The sequence below is a fragment of the Ambystoma mexicanum genome, chromosome 7q (assembly GCF_040938575.1).
Source record: "Ambystoma mexicanum isolate Mex_15411 chromosome 7q, UKY_AmexF1_1, whole genome shotgun sequence".
NCBI classification, from domain to species: Eukaryota; Metazoa; Chordata; class Amphibia; order Caudata; family Ambystomatidae; genus Ambystoma; species Ambystoma mexicanum.
In genome coordinates, this window is record NC_090941.1 from 492,421,589 (window position 1) to 492,446,231 (window position 24,643).

Genomic DNA, 24,643 nt, shown 5'->3' on the forward strand with positions numbered 1-24,643 from the left:
ATGAATGGCCTACATGCAGTGATCAACTTACAGGTGTAAGCGGCTGAAGATGCTACTGCATTAGTTTGTTTGGACAAGGATAAGGTGGCATCGATGTAGACCCCAAGGGTTTTAGTGTTATTTGACACGGGGATGAGATTGCCATCAATGGTGAAGGAGTTAAATGCAGGATTGAGCTTTTTGAGTTTGGCGTGAGGATGATCAACTCGGTTTTTTCGTCATTAAGACATTGTCCGTTGGCCTGACACCACTGGCTGTTGAGCCACTCTTGCATGGGACGCATGCGCAGCCGCACGTGGGGAACCAAGTATATGCACAACTCCATCACTCCTAGCAAACCCATGGCTTTGCGCACCGTCACCTCCCGACTGGCTACATATTGAGGGATCTGAAAAAGCATGTTCTGAACCCTCTCGTTGGAGGGGAAGACGAGGTCGTCTTTCGTCTGGATTAGAGCTCCCAGAAATTGTTTTATTTGACTGGGGACTAGACTGGATTTTTTCTCGTTGATAGAGAACCCCAGACTGAAAAGAAGGTCTACGGTCTTTTGGGTGTTTAAAAAACATGTGTCGTACTAGTCCCCTGTTATGAGCCAGTCGTCGAGGTAAGGGTAAACCAGAACGGGTAACCTGCGCAGGTGTGCTGCAGCTACTGCCAGGACCTTTGTAAACACCTTGGCGCCAAGTTGATGCCGAAGGGGAGTACCTTGAATTGGTAATGCCTGTCCTCTATTATGAACCTTAGATATTTCCTGTGCGCTGGCAACATTGAAATATGAAAGTATGCATCTTTCATGTCCAATGTTGCCATGTAGTCCCCCTGTTTCAACAGTGGGATCACCTCCTGTAGCGTTACCATGCAAAACTTCTGAGGTTTTATGAACTTGTTCACTGAGCGCAGGTCTAGAACAGGGCGCATGGTGAGGTCCTTTTTGGGTACAAGGAAGTACACTGAATAAATACCCTTGTTTACCTGAAGAATAGGGACGGCGTCCTTTCACAGCAGCGCTTCCACCTCTTGTTTCAGGATCTCCAGATGGTCCGGTGAAAGGCGCCATGAGCGCGATGGTCTGAATTGTGGAGGTGGGGCGAATTCCACGCAGTACCCATGGGCGACCGTCTTTATGACCCATTGGTCTGAAGTTATCCCCTCCCATGCCATGAGGAAAGATGTTAAGCGCCCCTGACCGGGGTGACATGGGAGGGGATCTGGATCTGATGGTCATTTCTCACCGGAGGCTGGGGCTCCTCTAGGATTGGGGCCTCTACCTTTGGCTTTGCCACGTCGCTGACCCCTTGGTGGGTAGTATGCAGGGCTTCCTGATGTTTGTCCAGTATTAAAGTTTCCCGTGCCATAGTTGTTCTGACTTGCACGGGACTGCCCTCGAAAGGACCGGCGAGAATTACTTCCTCTCTGGGGGGGAAGGTCTTTGGAGTGATTTGTTGCAGGGACTTAAGAGTCTCATGCTCTTTTTTGGCTGTTTCTAGAGCCTCACCGACCGCCTTTCCGAAGAGGTTAGCTTCTTCGATTGGTTTATTGATGAGAGAGGCCTGTGTTTCAGACTTAAACCCTGAGGTACGAAGCCAAGCGTGCCTTTTAAGTAAGTTTCCTTGGGCCAGAGACCTGCCTGCTGTTTCAGCCGTGTCCAGAGCGTTTTTTATTACATTCTGGTTCGCTTGCCTGCCTTTGGCCACAATAGTGAGAAGCTTGGACCTGATGGGCTCTGGGAACTCTTGGTTCCATTGAGCATCAGCATAATTCGCCAGTAGCGTAGTGTTATTCGCTATGCGTGTGGTATATGCGGCAGCCGAGGTAACCCATTTACCTAGGGCATATAACCTCTTGGATTCTCTATCTGGAGGTGCCTTCCCCGTAGCAAGGGGTACTCCTGCCCATTTCCGGGTGGTAGTCACTACCAGAGAATCGGGGGTGGCGTGCCCATTAATGTATTGAGGGTCCAAAGGTGCTGGCCGAAATAACTTTTCAACTCTCAGGTTCACTGCACGGGTTTGAGCTGGCGACACCAGGGAGGGAGCCATTCTTCTCTTAATAGAATTAAGGAGGTGAATGGCCTGGCTAGAGGGAGGTTTCTCCTTATGAATATCCTCTACAAAGTCCTGCTCAGGCACTGCCTCTTGCGTAGAGATTTGAAAATGCTCAGCTGCCTTCTTTAACATGGCATTGAAGGCCATTTGGTCGTCTACAGGCAAGGGCCTGGGTGGACGGAGGGGAATCCAGGCACAATACATCAGTGTCCTGATCTTGATGGGGAAGCGTCCATGGGTCCGTCCCCACTTGCTGGGTTTCTTCCTAATTGTCTGTGGCATCCGCCTGGTCCTCATCGTAATTCTGTAAGAAGGAAGGTTCTTCATCTTCACTGTAAATGTCCCGATAAGTATCCATCTGGAAGATGTCTTCATGATGGACGGGGACATAAAGCTGATCTTCTTGGAAATGTGAAGCAGATTGAAGATTAGGCTCTCCACGAGATCTTTTCGGGGAAGGATGCTCAGAAAAATTGATAATTCTTTCAAGACGGTCCATACACCCTTCAAATTTCTCCCTTGTCCATTTAGAGGACCCAGAAGAGCCTACGGGTGGAAAAGCGTTGTCTTCCGACCTTTGGCGCCAAATTGTCTCTTAGGGTGTTGGAAAGAGGCTCTCGACGGTCCTCATAGGTATTGGGAGAATCTGGACACCATGGCGTATCTAAAGATTTGTCCGTGGCCAGCCCCATGTTTTTCGACGGAACAGGAATAAGCCCAACCGCTGAAGTAATTCTCGCAATGCTGTGTTCGATTACTGCCGAAACGGTGTGAGTTAGTGGGTCCGAAGGTCTATCGTTAGGCTTACTGCCTTCCGCCTAGCGGTCTGTTTTTCACCTTGAGGCCTAGTTGTGATTTTTGGGCCTACCGCGGCCTTCGGGACCGTCGTAGTGTTGGATTTCCGTGCTTCAACGTGTAAACCTGATATGGAAGTAGCACCCTTGTTTGTCTTGGAATGCCCAGTCGCAAGACGCTGCTGTGGATGCGGGGAAGGCTTTGGATCTGAACGATCCGAGGAATCTGCATACATTTTTTTCAATGTACCCGTCGAAATAGGTGTAGGGGTTGTGGGTTTAATGTAATGCGCTTGTACGCCCCTGTCGCCGGGTGTTGTCCCTGAAGTGAGACCAGAGTCAGGCCTTAAAGGGTTGGGGATGGGTGTGGCGGACCTAGAAGTGTCCGCCTCGAGGTCTATCACATCCGCAACGGATGTTTGGTCATCGGAGGTGCCCCCGTCACTTTGGGCGGGTGTGGCAAGGGGGTTCCACCCGCGACATACCGTACGCAGCCCACCACTTTACACGGCGCTCCTTAAGGGTCTTAGGCCGAGGAGTTTACAAGCCGCACACCGCTTCTCATCGTGATCTAAGAGGAGACAGGAGTTGCACGTCCTTAGTTCGTCCTTCCATGGGTATCTGACCCTACACTTAGGGCAGAACCTAAAAGGAGCCCTTTCCATAGCAAAAGGCGAAGATGACCAGACCTTGAGGGTAAAGAGGGGGAAAGAGGAAAGACATACCGGAAATATGGCCACACCAACCCCACTTTCCCTACTGTAAAGGCCGGCCAGAAGGTCCGGCCACGTGGCTGCTTCAGCCGCCGGATCATAGGCTTTGAAATCCATTGCCGTAGACAAGTCCCCCGCAGTCTTCGTCGAAGTTGTTTGTGGCGTCGAAATGACTTAAGGGGGGAAAAACCGACAGCTTGGTTTAGGATAAACAATGTCTCTTATGTAAGAGCTCCGCTATAGGGCGACCAGTTATCTGGGTGGAAAAAAACAATCTGAGGGACCTCGGCGTGTGAGGGATTTTGGGTACATTACACGTCATGATAGGGATAGTGTTACAGACACGCCTATGCCGATGTCCCCTTTCGGTCCCCGAAAGACAAGATGCAATACTCTGCGTTTACCACTGGATGTCGGACCATATGCACAGCATGTGATTCTAAGCAGATTAACAAGCATCAGCATCCTATCAATATACATATATACAAGACCAATGGGGTCTAAAGGGCTAATGCACGAAATGGGTCCACAACCTAAAATGGGAAGGAAGCAGGTAGTACAAATAGTCTTTAGGCCCCTATGCAGCAAACACAATCCTAACGGAAAGGCAGTCCAATCCCTAAAATGAGGGGAGCCTAGTGATCAAATGTACTTGCGGAGCTGGTGCATGCAGTAGTGCAGATGGCCGAAACAGGGTCTTTTGTAGGGGCTGTAGCAGCTCAGGAAGGCAGGTGAGGTGATGCAGAATAGGTTCCCACTATTCAAGGAGGGTCTCCTCTTTCGGGCAGAGCAGGTTCCAAGAGTTGGGAATAGTTCACTAGTTCGCACTAGCAGTGGAAAGGAGAGGGGCCCTCAGGGGCCACTTGTGCGTAACAAAATGGATGGATGCACTAGGGGCCACTGATAAGGGTTGAAATTACTCACCGACCCTCGGCACACTCCGGACCAAACTTCGGCATTCGAGTCCACTTCGGTTGCAGTTTCAAATGCAGCAATCTCACGGCTCCGCAGCTTTCAGCGACAAAGTTACAGCGTTGATTCCCAAACCAGACAGTGGCAATTTCTCTGCTCCTGGTGGATGGATCAGGCCAGTTCCGTTGTAGCAGGCTTCCGGGCACAGAGGAGCAGAGCTGCAATGAGTTTGCAAAGTTCGTCACCACAGCTGGGCGACACGGTAACCGCATGTACTCTGGTTCGGGCGCTCTCTCTTTACTCCAGACCTGGGATTGCCAAGTGTACGAAATTCAGTGCGAGTGCTGTGAACACAGAACTTGCGGGATACCAAGTTTCAAGGGCCTCCTCGAAATAGCGGCAGTATCAGGGCAAATGTCCTGCGCAAGCTGGTCAGCCCACTGGTTGGCCCAGGGACACTTCTGAAAAGGCATACTTGCAGGTATTCATGAAGGTGCCGAGAATAGCTGGTCCCACTATTCCAATGGGTCGAAGTGTCTTCGCAGACCTTCTAGGACGACCAGATGCAGAGGGGTCCAGCAGGACGACAGCGGGCTCAGGGTGCCAAACCTTCCAGCGAGTCACCAGTGGTTCCTCGACTCGGCTTCTTAGTTTTAGGATACTTGGATCCTATCCTTCGTTCAGTGAGAACTCCAGAGATCGACATGGTATGGGTGTCTGGAGCCTTCTCTTATCCAAAATCTGCTTCACGCCAAAACAAGGAGGACCCAATGGGAGATCTGCTCACATACAGGCATACCATACGTGGACCAATCATGGACCACAGTGGTCCCACGCATTCACAGCACACCAGACTCTCCGGCACCCAGGATGTGTATTGGAACCAGACAGTCCAGCCCACATCCTGGAAGCACACACACAAGGGATGCAGAAGCCCGCAAAAGCTTGGCGTTTTGCAGGAGAATGCATGCCCAAATAAGGACTGACCCGGGTCGGCTCGACCTGGGCAAGGTGAAGGGGCAATATGGACAAAGGACAGGACAAAGAACCTCGTGGCATGGCCATTTTGGAGCCAGGCCACCTATTTGTTCCAAACATGGTAACCGCGGTGTACCTGGCAGGAAAGGGTTAAAAATACATGAAAAGGTAAGCTGCCACCAACCCTGTCCAAGGCACACCGGCACTTCTCCTAAAAAATCCTGAGAGTATCTAGGGCCTTTAGAAAACAGGAAGACCCAAGTGCACTGTACTGTAAGGTACTTTGTGCACTTGCAACATGTTGCAGATAAATTGCAACATTAACAAGGACTAAGGGAAACAAAGTCTCCCAGTACTGACTGTCATTAAGGGCATTTCAGTTCCCCCATAACAAAGTGAGGGAAAAGCCCAGGGGAGTGCCGCAGAAGGCTGTGCTACTCTGGCAAAGTCAGACTATGGTGTTTAAACAAAGCAAAATATTGGAGGGTACACAACTGGAGGGAAAATTACCCATGAAATGGAAATCTTTCATAAGACTAATCACTATCTGTTTATGGGTTTTGGGGAGTCTATATAGTTATAAATGAACCACTTTACCTTTAGGGGGTTCTAATATAGTGTTAGAATAATATGTACCTTTTATTCTTCCTGGTTTTTCTGAGAATATGTCGGGAAAGGAGATGACTACATCTTTTAGATCCTCTTGGTGTTGGATAGCTAGCTCTGGAGGAATTAATTCAAAGTTGTCTACCTCTTCAGGAAACAAACAGGATAATACTTTGGCAGGGATGGCTGACGGTTCCACTCTTTCAAGAGATTTACGTAATACAAATGAACCTTCTGTTTCCTGTCCAGTGGGCTACTGTATACGTACAGGTTCCCGTTCATTCTAATATCTCATAGGGCCCATGCCGCATAGAGCAAGTTTGTTTTCTGAGGTGGGTAGGAGGACCAGTACTTTCTGTCCCATAGAGAATGATCTTATGCTCACCTTTTTGTCGTAAGTGTATTTTTGTTGGCTCTGGGCCTTTTCCATATGAGTACAGACTAGATCTCGAACCAATTTCATGTTTCCGCATTCTTGTGGCTGCTTGCGAGATGGGAATGGGAGCCTCTTCTCGTTCTACCCAGAGCATGTCTAGAACATCTCAAGGCTCGCTACCATATAGTAGTTCAAAAGAAGAGAAACCTGTGGAAGCCTGAGGGGTTTCCTTTACTGCAAATGGTGCCCAGGGGATCATTCGGTCCCAGTCTTTCCCGTCCATATCTACCAATTTTCAGAGAATTAACTTCAGAGTTGTATTTAATCATTCTACCAGGCCATCGGTTTGGGGATGGTACACAGACATTCGCATGGTGGTAATATGGAGTAGCTCTTGGACTACTGCCATAAGCTTACTCATGAAATTTGAACGCTGGTCGGTTAGTATTTCTTTGGGAAAGCCGACCCTGGAAAAAATATGGTATAAGGTGCTTAAAAATGTACTGTGTGGTATTATTTCGCACTGGGAATGCTTCGGGATATCGGGTTGCATAGACCAGGATCACAAGGACATATTTGTTGCCTAATCTGGATGTTTCTAGAGGTCCAATTATGCCTATTCCGATCCTTGAAAAAGGGACTTCTATGACCGGCAACAGGTTCAGAGGGGCAGGAAATGGGATGTGTGTGCTGGTCTTTTGATATATTTCACACAATTGGATAAATGTATTTATATCGGCATGAATACCTGGCCAGTAGAACTTCCCACTAATATGCGCCTTGGTTTTTGATTGTCCAAAATACCCCCTGGTCAGATGGGAATGCTCAATCGCCAGGACAACCTTTTGGGTATTACCAACTGCATCTTTACTAAGCCGTCCGTAGAAGTCTCTCTTCTATAAAGTAACCCTTGGTTTAGGAAGAAAAATGGGCTTCCTTCCTTTTTTTATACCTTCTCCTTCCGGAATATCTTGTAGAAATGCTTCAGCGAAAGCTGGATCATTTAACTGAGCGAAGGCTAGGTCGGTGCAGATGGTAGGCTCTTCTCCCTTTCTTCAATTTTACCAGGTTTATTAGATCCCCCAAAGCCTAAGGTACCTCTCTCTGTTTCGTCTGGTTTACTTTCTATAAACTGAGGAATTAAAGCCCTTTCCAAAATTCCTTGAGCAATTTGGTCTCCATGACATACTTCAAAGGGGATCTCACCATGATCTGCAAAAGAACCTTTACACCTCCCGCGAGACGGGATTGATGACGCCCGCTAAGACGTCTATACCGAACTTCCATGCTAAGCCAGATTTTGGGGCCAATCTTATTTAACAGCCCGGAGGGAGTATTAAAACCAGGTCAGTAGGAATCATTCCTCTTTTCCCAGGGGGAATAGTAGCTTCCCTACTGCTACAGATTTCAGATATCGTTTCCTTGTTGGCAACAGAAGGGTTAGAAGCTTTTTGACTATGTTTCTGAAATTGTAGGGTTCCCCAATTAGTTTCAATTGAGTCACACCCCACTCCTGACACCTTATGTAAGGAACTAATGGTGGCAACAGTAAAGACAGACACAAGTGATCACAGTTCAAGGGTGTTTATTAAAATGTATAATGGGTGAGAAAACCACCTAATCTAAAAATCTAAACCTAAATCCAAGATGGTAGCAAGTTAGACCATCAAATAATAAGGCAGTCCTAGTAGCGTCTTGTCAAATAAAAAGGGCTTATACTAAAAAAAAAAAAACGATTGCCAATCCTTATAACTAAATTAAAAAGTAGTGTGGGATAATGTTCACAAGAAAAGAAAGACGTGTTCACTAAATGGTAAGTCAGGATGGTAGGGCTGGGGTCTCCCTTCTCACGTTTTTAGCACGGAACAAGGCAGGACCTTTGAGCACAGCACACCCCTGGACCTCGCCAGCACAAGGTTAGAGTTCATTTTAACGATGTCTGGACCTTCTGAGGTGAAGTCTCTTGCCTTAGAAGGATGGCTGAACCAAAAACAATAAACAAACAAAAGTTCCTTTGGTAAGCTTTCACGTTGGGCAATTGCTCTTCACCCCTTTGAATTCCCCTCAGCCGGGCTTTGATCCCTCTTGCAATGTTGGCCTCCCTCATTCAGGTTCACTACAGCCTTTCACTTTAAAACATATCATTCAGTTTGGCATCCCTCTGTTGGGTTCACGTTTGCCAGTTTCACAGTTTATTCAGTTTTCTCTAATGTGTCGAAGACTTTCGAGTGTAGGAGGAGTTTTGCTCGACCCTCATAGGACCACTTTGACACTTCACGTAAGCCTCTCCTAAGGCCTATTGGTTCTCGTAGTCTCTATAAACAACACAAAACACACAGGTTTCAGTCAGAGTCCTTCGAATGAGCGCCCGCAACGCCTGACCACTCTGCTTCTGAACATTCGACTGGGGTTTCTTTAATGTTCAATCACACAAGTTCTTTGTTCAACAAGGTTGCTGCCTGCAACCTTGGGCCCAGCAGAGTTCAGTTTTACTATGTCTTCTCCGACTCACTGGCTGTGCTAACTGTTGGAGTTTCTTGTCTCTGGAGTCAAGGACGGCACCACGCTGGCAAGCGCTCACTCCCGCTTTGGCGATCAGCGTGGGGGAGCCCTGTTTGGCGTTCACACCTGCCACACCGTACGTTAGCTGGACTTCCCGGTCTCATGATTTCCCTTTCAAAGGCTTTGCGGGTCTGAGTTGAAAAGGGCAAGGGCAGTTCCCCCTTCATTGTCCCTCGCTGTCTTTCTCCTCCTCGTGAACTGCCGATCCGTTGTAGCTGTTTCCCGGTGCGTTCAGCCTTGCTCAAAGTGAGCTCTCTTGCTCTGCCTTTTATCCCCGTGGGGAAGGGAAAGGGCTGTCAGGTGTGTGTAGTTAGGGTGAATTGCCTGACTCTAATTGCCTAACCCTTGTGTTGGGATATGTCAGGTAAGCGGCTCTGGTGTTAGTCTGTTGTCTTTCACGATGTAGGAAAGTGTTTGTGTCGGAAAAAAGGGGTTGAGCTTCTAAGTATCCTACGGTGTAGGATGGGGAAAAGAGGTTAGAAGAAAGGGGGTACTGCATCTCTCCCGTCGGTGTCCCACTTCCACTCCTCGTAGACCCCCCATCAAGGTGATCACCCCCCCCACTGGTCAACCCCCAGGAACCGGATCCAATAGTGATGGCCATGTCCTGGCCACCTGGATGACAGATCTTCAGGGACTAGCGAGTGAGACACCTTCAGGTTTCTCACAGAAGGCTGTCTGTAGCATGTGGAGAAACCCTTTGATGACCTGCTCGATTTTCCCCTAAAGGAGCGAAACGAAGAAGAGCGGTGCTGCTGAAGCATGCCAAGGGAACGCACCGTCTCTGTATCTGTTTTGATGGCCTGCAGATGTTCGTCGACCGCCTTCTCAAACAGATTCTCGCCATCGAAGGGCATGTCCAGCACCTTTGCTTGGACCTCCTGACGGAAGTTAGTGGCCTTCATCCATCCCTGCTGACAAAGGCAGACACTGATCACCATTTGCCAGAAAACCATGTCAGCAATGTCCACTGCCACCGTGATGGCATGGTCTGATGCCACTTTGAGGGCTCCCATCTTCTTATTATCTTTGAGGAATTCCAGGATCGGCCCTAGCTTGTACCAAATCTCCCTGTTGAACCTGGCTAGGATCGCCAAGGCGTTAGCCGCTTTGATTGTAGACACCACCATGTACATCCCTTTCTTCCCCATGGTGTTCACCCTGTTTCCCCTCGCTGTCTGGAGGGACCGACGACGATGAGGCTGGGTTAGCCGACCGTTTCCTCGCAGCCACCGACACCACCGAGTCCGGTGATGGTTGCGACCTCAGGCACTTGGGTGTGGAACCCGGTACCCTATACTTCTTCTCCAGCCTATCCCGCTTGGCTGTAGCCGTGCAAAGGTTCTTTATGAGGGCAAGGCCCTCTTCCCAAATATCGTCCAGAAAAGGCACCTCCATGATAGTCGTCCTTTTGGCCTCTCGCCTTTGATACAAGAAGCCCTCCTTATTGGTTTCCTCGGGCACCAGTTGGAATAGCTCGGAGGCCCTGACGATCATGGAGCGGAACGATCCCACCTCGTCCTGTGGGGAAACTCTATGAGGAGCATCCAAATGTGACGATTCATTGTCCACTGGGATGAAGTCTTAGTCTTTGTCCGTACACATGGCCGTATCCGTCCCCATCTCTGGGTCCCGACGAGGCGGAGGAGGTTGATACTGGGGCATCAGATGACACTTCCCCTTTTTAGGCAGAGGCTGATCAGGAGCCTGGGGTACTTATCTTGGACCCACACGGATGGGGCGACCTCAAAGGACTTAGAAGACAGCTCTTCGGACCAGTCAGTCCTGGAGGAGGCATGACTCTGCTTGGAGCATGGGGCAGAGGCATTGTTCAAGTTAAGCCATGCCGTCAGTCTTTCGTAATCCTCTTACAGAAACCTAGGCATATTTTGCACTCTACCTCCTTATGGTCCTAGTGGAGCCATTGTAGATGCTTGTCTTCCACAAACACATTTCATAGCCCGCAAATCGGTGCAGGGTCGGAAGAGATGCCTTCTTCCCTCCCTGCCCTTCTCCGTCATGGTCGGAGGGCACGAAGTAGGCCCAAGATGGCCTTCTAGATGCTTTGATGAATCTTCGCCCTTGAGGGGCACAATCAGACAGTCGATCCCCATTGCTGACAGTTGAGAAAAAGAGCACACAGTCCCTTTGGAACAAAAATAGAATTTTTCTCGTCAGAAAACTCAAAAAATAGCTTAGAGAGCAAACTTGAGGGTGTGACCCAGAGGACAGTGATTGGTTTAGAGGAGAAATAAAGTTTTAAAGGGAAACTGTTTTTTCTTTTACTGAGGATTCCCAGCCTGACGACGGAATATTCATGAGCATGTGAATTTATGCAAGACTACATGCTGGAGAAATATATATAATCGCCAATCACTGCCACCTAACCCCAAACACCACCTACCTATTCTACCTGAGAAACCAATGTACCTCCTGCCCCCTACGCCCGTACCCCACCCCATGCCACGCTGAGCTCAAGCAACTGGTAAAGAAGTCCATGGGACCGTATACCCATCTGCTGCATGAAGCCATGCCTATTTCCCAAGATGCTGCCAACAAGCTCCCTTGCACCCACCTCGACTCATTTGGGTGGTTACCAAGACATAATTCTACCCATGAACAGCATCAGCAGCTTTGGATGGTATCCAAACGTGCCCAAACGTCTGTTGACGCCGTCAACCTGCGTCAACAGACAAGGTAGAGAGAACTACTAGTAGTACTTGCTATGTTAACGTTCACTCACCCCATACTAAACCACCACCTCCTGCAATAAACACTTTAACCACTAAACAAACACCCAGGACACCCTCTGGGGAATCCAGTGCAAACCCAACTCACATGCTTACATTGAAATGTCTATTGTATGGTGAAACCTAGGTCTTTCTCCCACTATCTAGGAATCTGAAATCTAGGCATGTTCTTTCATTGTCTACCATTTTTGTGAAACCTAGGTCTTTCTCCCACTATCTAGGAATCTGAAATCTAGTTGTGTTCTCTCATGGTCTACCATTTTTGTGAAACCTAGGCCTTTCTCCCACTGTCTAGGAATCTCAAATCTAGGTGTGTTTTTCTTATCGTCTACCACCATCTAGGATTCTGAAATCTAGATGTGTTTTTCTCATTGTCTACCATTTTTGAGAAACCAAGGCCTTTCTCCCACTACCTAGGAATCTCAAATCTAGGTGAGATTTCTCATTGTCTACTTTGAGTGAAACCTAGGCCTTTTCTTCCACTATCTGGGAATCTCAAATCTAGGTGTGTTCTCCCTTTGTCTACCATTTTTTGAAACCTTGGCCCTTCCTTTACCCAGGAACACCCAGTAACCACTGAAAGCAAGTAACTACAGCCAGATCACTGCCCAAGTTAACCTGGAACCCATCTACTTCCCATTTACAACTGCGTTACCCTCTACCAACGCATAGTATCCCACCAGCGCCTCGCTAGACCGTCCATCAATAGAGGAATACCAGAACCTAACCCACTAATTGGAAAGCCACTCATAGAGGGCATCCAGCTATCACAGCGCAAGAGAATAAGACTCAAAATCACCCAAACCACACAAGGCCCTACAGGCGGGCTACTGCCCCTGTAACCTCAATACCTAAACCATTCTATTACCAAGTACCACAAAATGCCCGACACAGAGCAGGAAGCCGCAAAAGAGAATCGGAACAAGGAACAAACTGAACAGACCACACCCCGCCCTCCTCCAGTAGAAACTGCCACAAATACAGAATGCACCCCAACAAACACTACAGCCAACAGAACAAACATCTTAAGAGAATAATCCCTATATCGTACACTGTACATCCTCGAACACTTCAACGCCACCGACATGTCCAGACATGCTGAGAACCCATTGGAACCCTGCAATAAAAGGAGAGGACCCCAGAAGAGAAGGGTATGAAACCTATGCCATCATTCCATAAATCACAAAAACACAAAGGCACCGCCAGCAACCACATCAAAACATAGAAGATGATGAAGCTGAAGAATTCATCAACCCAACTATCAATCTAACAGACCGCTCCAACGACGATGCAGACTCCACGGATCACCAACAAATCTGTGACAATACAGAAGCATTCCAAATGAACAACCGCAAGACAAAGCAAAGATCAAAAACAAACCTAAACACGTCAAAGAGATCCATTGCAACCTAATCGGCGCTAGATCAATGTCCAAACATGCCACCAAGATCTCTGATCTCCTATGCAACGGAGGTATTGGCATATTATTCATAACCGAAACATGGCTAGACGACAATTACAAAATCCACACTCCAAAACTACCTCCCTGACAACTTCAACTGCTCACAAGCAAACAGGAAAAACAAAAGAGAAGGAGGACTGGCGATGGCATACAAGGAACACATGAAAATTAAAACAGAAGGACCACTAAACATCGTAAACTGTGAATCCTAAATGAGAAAATAACCGTCTACCACCCAACAAGACCACTGAGATCAAGCAACGACATTCGTCTAGAAGCAAAACCATACAATAAAAGAAAATTCTGAAGATCATCTTTCTCGCACCTGGCAGCAATGACCTGGAATGACCTGCCAAAAAACATACACAACACAAGGGATCATCTGGAATTCAGACAACTACTCAAAACATGGCTCTTTGCTCCAGAAAAAGAAGGAAATGGCTAGGAAGCAAAGACTCAGTAGGAAACAAGACTCCCAGGGAGGAACCCATGAGCCCTAACTTTATCATCCCTAACCAGAAGGCAGGGGGGCCCCGACCACCCATGTACACATACTGCTAGTCCACAGAGGAAACTTAGGTAGGTAAGAACCCAACACGGGATGGGCAGGTAGGGACCGGAATCCTCTAACCTAAACAGTGACCAACTCAAGGGCGGGGGAACAGGCCTGCATCTGCCAGGTACACATACCACTAGAGTAATACAGAGGAAAACTGCCTAACCTTAACATGCCTGCCAATTAGGCAGACAAACTACAATACCAAACACACAGGATAATCATATATGTTTGAGCACAGAAATGCAAAGACTAAGAAAGAGGTAAGGAAAACCTGCTAACGCAACTCTAAAACCTCAACTTTCTGCATACACTTCTCATAAGGAAACTCACATAACCACCTCTCTGCACAGCAATCCGCACGTACTTCACCACATTGCAACAACAGACTAACAACACAACTCTGCACAACAGCACATGGGAATTTGCACCGACACAAAAACCGCATTTAAGCTCAGCGAACGTTGCAAACCGAACTGAAGCTGCCAACAGGCCATCACAACTCTCACTCTCTTATTCCCACTACACCCTACTAATCCCATTTTTTCCACACCCTCCTTTTCATATCCACCAGAGCGCCTGGGGAACACTCCGATGGTGACGGTGTGTGATACAAATACCTTTAACCGTAACAACATATCCCATAACGCCTCTGATAAATCTTCCTTACTCTTCTTAGATGGTGTATCACTTAAGGTTTTTTTGTTTTTGGATTTCTAAGGAAACTCCTTTATTCCGTAGGACAGCAAATCCCCTGGACCCAGAGGCAAAAGCTGCTCAGTTTTTTCCCTTAAGATGTTAGCTAACTGTTAAAGGATCACATGGTTTATCGTGGTCACTATATCGTGGTCACTAGATGGATATTTTGACCAATCCCACGTTGGGGTTGGAGGGAAGAAAAAGTTGCTTGACAATTTTTAGTCGGGAAAAACAGCGGGAGTTGTGATGAAACATTTTGTATTAGCATGGGGAAGTTGGAAAAATCCCTACAGATGGTCACCTCCTTGGGAAGGCCTAATATAATGGCGGAGGGTAAGATGACACTAGTATTTTGGGATATATTTCAGTGTACACAGGTAATTCTGACTAGTTTTTGGCGTCACCCTGCAAGATCAGGTCTGCTCTGACTGCTGTTTGCTTACTAACAATCTATTAATGCATTTACTACTCTTCCATCAATGGAAGCCTTTTTGTAGGTAAATGCACACGGTGAATGACAGAAACATATGTTAACAGATCTGATATCCTCTTCTGATTTCTCCCATTCATCCCCCATCAGACATCCTATTTCCATGGGTCCTTCTTTTTGATTTTTTGGGCAATTTCTAGCTAGGTGACCAACCTATTTACATGAATCACAGGTGGGCAATTGAATTTTAGGTGCCTTAGATGCGTCTTTCCTTCCTTCTTTTCTAACTTTGAATTCCAGTTTTCTTTTTTTTTTAAAAACACTTTATTAAATTTGCTATTTAAATTCCGGTTTTCTAAACTCATACCGCTCCTTTTCTTTTCCTATCCCTTTTCTAATTTTCAGAGGATTTCCGCCTAGTTCTGACACAAACAGTGTTGAATGGGAGGAACCCTCATGATCTCTTATCTCTTCAAATGTTTATTGGGATTTGAGTGGTTTTGTGCTGTCTCAATGGCCAGAGTGAGATGATAGGCCAGAGGCAACGCGCTCGCCTTGGAAGCAAGACGATGCAGAGCAACAAAGGTTTGATTCCCGGATCCATGCTTAGAAACCTCTGGGCATTAAGCACGTTATAAATAACCAATTACAATTACCATTAAAGTAGGTTTGTTCAATTGTAAAACCGTATTCTGTGAGGGGGGTAGAGAGTTAATGCATTGTTCTATGGTTAACATCTCTATTAATTCAGGTAAAGTTTTTTTAGCCACCCATAGAGAAATAGTGTTTTTAACTCATGCTCCCAAATCTAAGGGAGTTTCTCTGTGGTTTAACTTAATATTCCTCAATTTCTGTGTGCAGAAATCACTAGTATGCCTCACCCTTTGCAGGAGACCTTCTTTAATATAAGCAAAAGTGGCATCCCCTTGGAGATTGAGTAACTGATGCAATGTTTGTAATTCACCTTTGATTATTAGTCCTAAATAACTGATTTTTAAATCATCATCCCAACCAAACTGTACTGCCAACCATTCAAAATTAAGAAAAACTTTTCCCAAGTCTTCACCTTCTTGGTATGGTTGTAAACTACCTTGAGGCAACAGGGGCTTGGTGTGGATGGCAATGAGTTGTTCTCAACATGACTGAAGACGGGTTTCTGCTTGCATCTGATGGGCCGCCAGTTGGGCTGATGCCTCTTCAATAGCAGCCATGTTTTATAGGGTCTTAAAGTCTTCTCCGATTCTTCTCCTGACTCTGAAGGGAAAATAATTGACCCAGCTTCTTCTTCTTCGGGATTACTTTAAAAAAATCTGAAGCCTTCAGAGGTGGAAGGGGAGTTCCCTGCCAGGAAGGATTTCCCTTTTAGGGCGGCTTCCAGGGCACTAGGTCAAATAAAAGTATGAGGTGACCTTATCTTCAGGATTATACAGTCCCATTGTTGTAGATAATGGGATACAGGTAGGATATCCAGCAACAGTTCGGCATGAAAAAACAGATCTTGATCTTTAACAGGGATGTGAGCTTGTAAGAAAAGGGCTTTCTTTATGGTATGTATTCGGTCTGAGGTCTCAACGTCAACAATTAGTTCTCCCCGATTAGAGGTAATACCATAATCAACATGGGGTCTTTAACTTTTATCAATTGAATCATACCCGACACCATATGTACGGAAGGCATGGCATCAAGCACGAGACACAGACACAATCGATACAAATTTCAAAACCTTTATTCAATGGTTTGCTTGGGAGGGTAGAATTCCTAACTGACCCTACCTCTACAATGGGAGTAATCTCGACCATTAAATAATAACAAATGAGTCCAAGTCAGTCTGGTCAAATATAAAAAGGCCTATACTAAGACATTTTATCATTGCCCTCCTTTACAAAATAACACAATGTGTTAAGAAATACAAAAGGAAAATAATGTCTCAAAAAGAAATGTCAGAATTGCTTCAACACCCTTTCCCTTCCCCAGGTTCAATCCCACGGGATGTAGAGAGTCTTGCACACTTTGGCTTACTGGCACAGTTCAACAGTTCGATCTTAGGCATCCACTTTCCAATAGTTCATCACTTTCTTTAGGCTTCATTCGCCTGGCCAATAACGTCGAGTTGATATGTTTCTCAGCTTTTCACAGTTCTGAACAGGCTTCCCTCGGCCAGGCTCGAGCTCATCTTGCTTTCATTTGACACAATTTCTCCCAGTTCTGCACAGGATTCCCTCCGCAAGGCTCAAGCCTGCCTTTCCATTGTGGGGGTTCCCTTCCCCACGTTTTCTCCAACTTATCTTTTTTCCACTGTCGAAGACTTTCGAAGCTGCAAGGCATTTCAACAAACCTCTGCATGACCACTTTAACCTCTCTTTCAACAATCCTTTAATTCACAACCTACACTCCTCCAGAAGCACCGATACTCCTTGGTACTTCTAATTCTTATTCTCTTTAGTCTGCCTTATTGGCCTTTCCAAAAGTTCATATGTAATACTAATGCTTCTTGGTACTTGCAGTTCTTATTCCTTATAGCACCAATGCCTCTTGGTCATTGTCGTTTTTATCCTCTTTCATTTGCTTTTTCCAAAAGTTTGAATGTTTTATGTTTGCCTTCTTGGCACATTCGCAATTCACATATTTCCTTCTTTGCCTTCTTGGCATATTCACAATTCATATCTTTCACTTTGCTCTTGCTCAACTTTCTTTTCTTGAATCTCTGCTATAATTTCCTCATCAAACTTCATATCACATTTCACTGTGACTTTCGAATGTGTGATTTCCTTTCGCAGAACCACTCTGCTACTCTGTATCCCTCTCTTTTAACAATAGTTCTCATTCGCATTTTATCGGTACATGCAAAACCTTCCATTTGCAAAAACATCAGTCACTTTCTCTTTAACATCAACCTGACTTTTGTTCCCCATGATAATTCACCGGCCATGTTAAATGTCTTTCGTCAACTCTCGCAGCTCAAGGCAGTTTCCAATGCCTTCTACGCTCCTCCCAAACACTGTCGTTCACCCGGGAGGGTCGCCCACAATCTGAAGGTATCTTGCCTCCGATCACTCGGCTTTGCTTTTCCAACACTCACGGCTTCCCGAAAACCTGGAGAGCTTGCCTGGCCTTCCCTTGATCTGCTGCACTGTAGATCAGCCCGTTGGCCTTCCAGCTTCCGCTGTCCGGTCCGCATCAGCCTTGGAAGAACTGTTCCTTTTCATGCCCAGCCTCGCTCAATATGCGCTTGTGTGCGCCACCATTTATTTTCACAGGGAGTGCTAATATGTGGCAGGTGTAAATTGTTAAAGCTACGTGCCTGACTTTGCCTGGCCTCATTACAGGGACAGGGCCAATGCAAGTCAGGGGAGATAATCTCTCTAACCACATTCCTTATCTTCTTTGTGCAGTACAGTTCTCGAGACCAAGTGGGAAGGAATTATGGGAGTTGTAGTTTCCCATAAAATACATTGTGATAGGGGTTAGGTGGGTTGTGGGAAAAAGAGGATACAATGTTTCACCATTGGGTGCCTCTCCCCGAGGACCCCCTACCCAGGTGGTCTTCCCTCGCTTGTCCACCCCCCCAGGTTTGGCATCCAAAAGCAATGGCCTTTCCATGGCCAACTGAGTACAGGATCCCCTAGACTAGGTGGTGAAACACCCCTTGGTTTTTCCACACAGCATTATATAGGGTCTCATCATGAGTTGGGCGGTAACCCTTAAATGCAGCGGTAACAGTGTTACTGCCGCATTTAAGGGTTGGCCCAATCTCGAGTCTGGTGTGTTTACCCCCATCTCAGAGCTGGGGGTAAACACACTGGAAAAATGCCTATTTTTGGCACATTTACCACCAGCGGTATTACCGCACGGTAATTGCGCTGAATATTCCCCAAATGGGGAATGGGAAAGCACGGTAAGCGCCCAACTGATGATCTGGCGTTAATACCGCCGGACGGGTGGGCGCTAACGCAAATAAAGTTGGGCAGTATACTAGTGGGTATACCGCCCAACTCGTGATGCGGCCCATAGTCTTTGGTACCAGATTAAGCTATATCTGTGAAACACCAGTGAAACATCAGCACAAGATCATTTAACTTTTTTTATTGTTAAAACTGTTTTAACTACTAATGTGTTTTTCGCATGAACACAGGTGTTTTATGTTTTACATTTCTTAAGTCTAATAATTAACCAACTATATGAGTTGTACTATGTTAATATGATAATATAACTGTTTTACATGTTTGTAAAAGTTCATTTATGAACTAAAACAAATACATACATTAATATGTATTGCTTCTTTGTGCTCTTGTTTAAAAGATAATATAACCAACAAGTGGCTTGAACATAGTTCAAGACACTGGGGAAAAAAACAAAAAGCACAGAAGGCAAGAAAAAGAAACAGGCTATGTAGAAATAAAACAGCACACTTCTTTAGTTTTTTTGCATGCATAATCATCCATTTAAAAGTATCATTTCTTAACATCTTGTTTTAAAAAAGTAACATATCGGTTCTTTATAACAGGTACAAAATATTGTGATCAGTGAGTTGTCAATACTATCTAAGATCGTTTACTTTTGACATTCCTTCTCATACTCAATCTATACATTATACTGTACAAAGATTTTGTTGAGCAATTATGTACATAAAGGCAATGTGTCAAAGGTTTATTGCAACAGTGAATATGCTTTTCACTTCACAGTCCTAATTCTTTCTTTAGAGCAATCAAATTATTCTTTTTCTGCACTTTGGAACACCACAGAGGCAAGGAATTTCATTTTCAGGCATAGTACCGACTTCATAATTGTAGTCCCAAGTTAGTTCAGTTCCTGCTTTCACATATCTGAAAAAGAAATACACAATTAACAAAATCTTGCAACATTTATTTTAAAACAAGGAACACAACAGTGAATTAAGAGAAAACAATCAAATGTAAAATAAATTATCATCAAACTATGGTAGAGGTTGAGGTACAGACTGGCACTGGATCAATTGCAATATCTAGGATTGAAGTCCCCAACTCCACAGTCTAATACTACAGAACAGTCTGGGTTTAAATGCCTGTTGCTTTTTCAAAGTAATGCATTCATCAAGGTCATCAGTGGATCATTTGAATATTTGTATTTACTCGAAGAACAGGGATGTTAATTATGGTCAGAAATTGACTTTGATAGCCCATTTACAAATGAAAGAGACATTCCCAGGTAAGGTTCCTGTACAATAACACAAAGATAAAAACAAGTGGCGAGCCAGTTTGAGGGTTATGAACAAAGTGGGACATACAACTGGTAGAAAACAAAAACAATATTAAAAGAGGTGACTTACAAATGTACTCTAGTGGGGCAAGTGTTGAAAACTAAATAGGAATACTGTACAACATTACATTATGATGCAGCACTAGAGGGAGTGGTGGGGTCAAATAAAGAGGTTGGATTAGGAATTGGAAGGTGTGCCCCTTTGACCAGAAGGCACATTTTAAGCCGAGCTTTGAAGAGATCCCAGTTGGGCTAGCTTTGAGTGTGAACAGAATTAGGTGCCAATGGAGGGGTGAAGAGTGGAACAGGTGGGGTGTGGGACAAGGATTGTGAGTGCAGAGGAGGAGCGGAGGGAGCAGGATGTCAGTAGAAACATATGCAGTCAATCAGGCAGTCAGGAGCAAGACGTTTTATAGCTTTGTATTCAAGGAGAAGGAACTTTGAAGGGGAGCAGTTGTGCATGTCAAGCCTCCAGCATGGTATTAGCAGGTAGAGGTGGGGGGATCTGGGTAAGTTGGAGAGTGTGGGTAGCAACCTTGAGGACCTTGTCTAAAGGAAGGAAAGAGCAGAGAGAGAGAGAGACCATTTGGTAGGAATGAGCAATAGTCTAGCTTGGCGAGTACAAGGGTGGCGATTAGAGGTATTATGATGGGTGAACTTTCTGAATGTTGAGAAGGTTAATACAAACAGTGGCAGTGCTAATGATAAAATGTATCAGTCAGAGCTCGCTACCAAAGAGGACCCAAAGGCTGCAAGCCTAGTGCAAGACCCAGAAGGTAATGTGAGGGGTCAGAAATGTGAGACAGACACAAAGGTAAAGTCTTCTCACAATTTGCCATTTTGCTGAAAGGAAAAGGGTTGGATTAACACCTATCTTTCCTTAAGCTAATAAAGGCCTCCCTGCCTAGCAAACTAAAACTAAAGAAAAATTACCCAGTGTCCAAAAAGTCTCTGACCCTCACACTAATATTCACAACAAAACTATTCAAGGAAAATATGGCTAACTTTTAGCTTCACAAAACAGTCTCTCAATTCAAACAAAAAGTTATTGTAAGCACTCCTTGCAAGTCGCTTCTTCAAGTCGCTGTTACGCTGCGAGATTCTCTACTCCGTGGAACACTGATCGTACTGGATACCTTGTGAACTCTGTGGACATCCTGTGAACTTGCCGGAGTATGCTGACTGATTCAAAGACCAAGAAGATCTTCATTCCATATTATTGAACTGCCCAATATGAATATATATATTTATTATATCACTCCTCTGTTTCTCTTAGGCTGACTCCGCCCTTCTTACCCATAATTCACTTAAAAAGACTGAGCGCGCTCTTCTGTGTGCGCGCTTCAAGCAAGTCGCTGTTACGCTGTTAAGCTGATTTAGCTGACAGCGTAACACGATCTTTAACCCTTTATTTTACACATTAGAATCCCTCTGATTTTTATTTTTGGGTCCCTTTATGCTCTAGAAATATCTTGTTGTAAAGGTTGGTAAATACCGGTATATCCCAATGTCACGGAAAGCTGCTGGATATACCTTAAAAACTGGAATGCCCTCCTCTTTAATGCTAACGCGTGCGTCCGTCCAACTTAAAGCTACACCCCCGAAACCATCTCCAGTTATAGCACTCAAGAGGAAAATATGTGGACAACCGCCTAATCCCTCAGAAAAAAGAAGTACTACTGGTGAAATTCGTTTTATCCACCACGCATTCCTATTGATTCTGTTCCTGATATAAAATGTAGTACTGATGTACCTACTAACCAACCTGTAAGTATTGCTATATGTGACCCTAGCTTGGAGGCACATGCACCGAACCTAACTATTTCCGATACACAGATTATGGCAATTGCCTTGAATGTTGTGGTTGATGCATCTGTTGTAGATTTGACTGAGCAAGGGACTGGAAATATTAAACAAGTAAGTCCTTCTAGAAGTTCTAGCCCGTCATGCAGCAATAGAAAAGACACTCCCTTTTATGGTAATAATGTCTCAGTCGTTAATATTAGTCAAAATGATGAAGAAACTTTAGAGATTCCATCTACTAATGACGAAAGGTTACCACCTCTTCAAAAACCATCACTTCATATTGATATGTCCCTTTATAAGGCCGAGATAAGCTTGTATCAATCACTAAGTTTGTTTAATCATTCTAGTGACTCCCTAGCCGAGAGCCCCACATCATTTGCCCGCCCAACACCAAGGAAAAAACTAGATGTCTGCTTTCCTCAGCTGTCACCTGTGTTAAAAGATACAATAAACAAATACAATCCTTCATTAGAAATTACTCTAAATGCAATAAGTACAACAATCATGTCCTTGGTCAAACTATTCGAATCTCTAGATATAAAAGTTACGCAACAAATGCAGAAAATTGACAACATTGTTGAGTGAATGAATGACTGGGATAAAAAACAAAACGTTAAAGTTAAGCAAGATACTGGTGCTGTTGGCCAATATGACCAAAAGGGTCCATACAGTCCTAGAGATGATAAACTATCTCCTGAATTAAAAATTCAGCCTCATATGTGTCCTCTCTCCAAGCATTTGAAAAAGTTATTGTTCGTCAAACCTGTCAAGAAGAGGCTAATGATTCCCCACTTACATGTGCTCCCCCAGCAATGGAGATTGCCCCAGTTAAGCCTGGCACGATGTACAATATGTTTGATATTCATTTAAAAAGAATGACACTGATTTTGTTAAAAATGGAATAATCCATCGAAAAAAACTAAGAATCAAAACATTTCGAAGCACAGTGGTAGTGCGAATGTCAAACAGTTTGTACAAAGCCTGACTTCAGTGAACAATTCGAAAATAAGGAAAGTAATACAGAATTAATATAAACATTTAAATAGAAAAAGAACATCTGAATATAAATGTCAAAGATTATGCTCCCCTAAATGAGATCAATACAATGATTGACCCCCCTCTTGTTCTAAAAGACAGCAAATCCAAAGTTAATCAATCTGCTTCTGTTTCTGTAGCAGATTGTAGTCCGATCCACCCAGACTGTTCAGATTCTGGGAAAAATCCAAATGAGCTACGAACAAAAATCCCTACGGCCATGCAATGCCCAAAAGAGAAAAAATCTTCTACTCTAAAAGGAGCACAATTGTGTCAGAACAAATCTCTCTTCTCTGATGAAATACTGCGAGAGGTTCAGGCTGAAATTCAAAGAACCATGGAAAACTATAAACAACTTAAGCAGCCAATTTTAACTTCGAATACCTTGAAATCCGCCTGGCCCCTTTATGAGGTTGTATAACCAGCAACAACAATAGAGTTACCAAGTGAATCCTCTAGACACTTGGACTGCATACCACAACTAGTTCCTCATATGAATCCAAAAGCATCAATACTTGAGATGCCTTTACACCCTACCAAGAAAGATGACATGAAACTTGATTTCACAGGAAATGTACCGACGAATATTAGAGCTGAAATTCATCAAGCAATGGAGGAATATTTTTTTTTTTTTAAAAGAGTCTTCTTCCAATATGACTGATAAAAAGATGGCCGATATAAGCACACTCCCAAAAGAAAATGCATTTAGCATCCTGCCTCTATATGCACCTGAATAAAAGAATCTCTTGCACGAAAAACAGCAAATGCCATCTAATAAATTGTCAAGACACATGCTAAACCAAAATAACAATCATCGATTTATATTGAAATGCTGTGCTGCCCCATTTGAGGCATATGATTTGTGTCAAGCTAGTGTCTTGGCGATTTTTGAAGATATACCAGACTGGAGTGATGTCACTTCTAATGACATCACTCAGGTCGAATTTCTAAATGACTCAAATCTCTCTATGGTTAGACTGTGGCTGAGCTCAAATGTTGTGCGTAACGTGCTTTGGCAGGCCAGAATGGACCTTTTTGCAATGGGTTTCATTCTCGTTATTGATCCTACAGTTTATGAGAGCCAAAAGGATAAAGGGGTAGAGACAACTTCTACAGCCCAAATCCAACAGCTGAAACTATACAATGCTAATGATAAATGTAATTCCAAGAGATTGTGCCAAGGAAACCCCCAGGCAAATTAGGAAGATACAACAAACACACGTTATACTTCATAACTATCTTTAGAGAAAAAAACCCATAGAATTTTCAATTATAAGATGGAATACCTGGGGCCATTGTCACCTCTTGAAAGATTCTTCACAGTTACTAATCTACAATATCATAGCCCTCCAAGAAACGTGGTTTACCACAGCGCCTGTTTGGAACGGTTATGAAATCCTCTTGTCCCCCGCAATCAAAGGAACTAAAGGTAGACCAGCTTCTGGGTTAATGGTAGCTGTCAACATTGATTCTGGTTTCAGAATCTATCCATGGGCTCAGCCAAACCCCTTTTTACAAATGGTTAAAATAACCTTCCATGGTAACATTATGGCCCTAATAAATGTTTACTGGAACCCCCTGGGATTGGCTGATAAGATCTTTTTTGGTGAATTAGAGAATTTGCTAAAACTTATACTTCAATCCCCTCAGGTTACAAATATTTTTGTTGTTGGTGATCTGAACC

General features: G+C 44.7%; 1 protein-coding gene across 14 annotated transcripts in view; it reads right to left on the reverse strand.

The window, feature by feature from the left end:
- Positions 1-18,950: 18,950 nt before the first annotated feature.
- SETDB2 (SET domain bifurcated histone lysine methyltransferase 2) overlaps positions 18,951-24,643 on the reverse strand; it is a 1,645,210-nt gene continuing 1,639,517 nt past the window's right edge. For all 14 annotated transcript variants that reach the window (XM_069639329.1, XM_069639325.1, XM_069639326.1 and 11 more), the window contains one exon: positions 18,951-19,706. In XM_069639329.1, the coding sequence (XP_069495430.1) occupies positions 19,589-19,706 (118 nt within the window). In that variant the 3' untranslated portion in view covers positions 18,951-19,588. The remainder of the gene's footprint in view (positions 19,707-24,643) is intronic.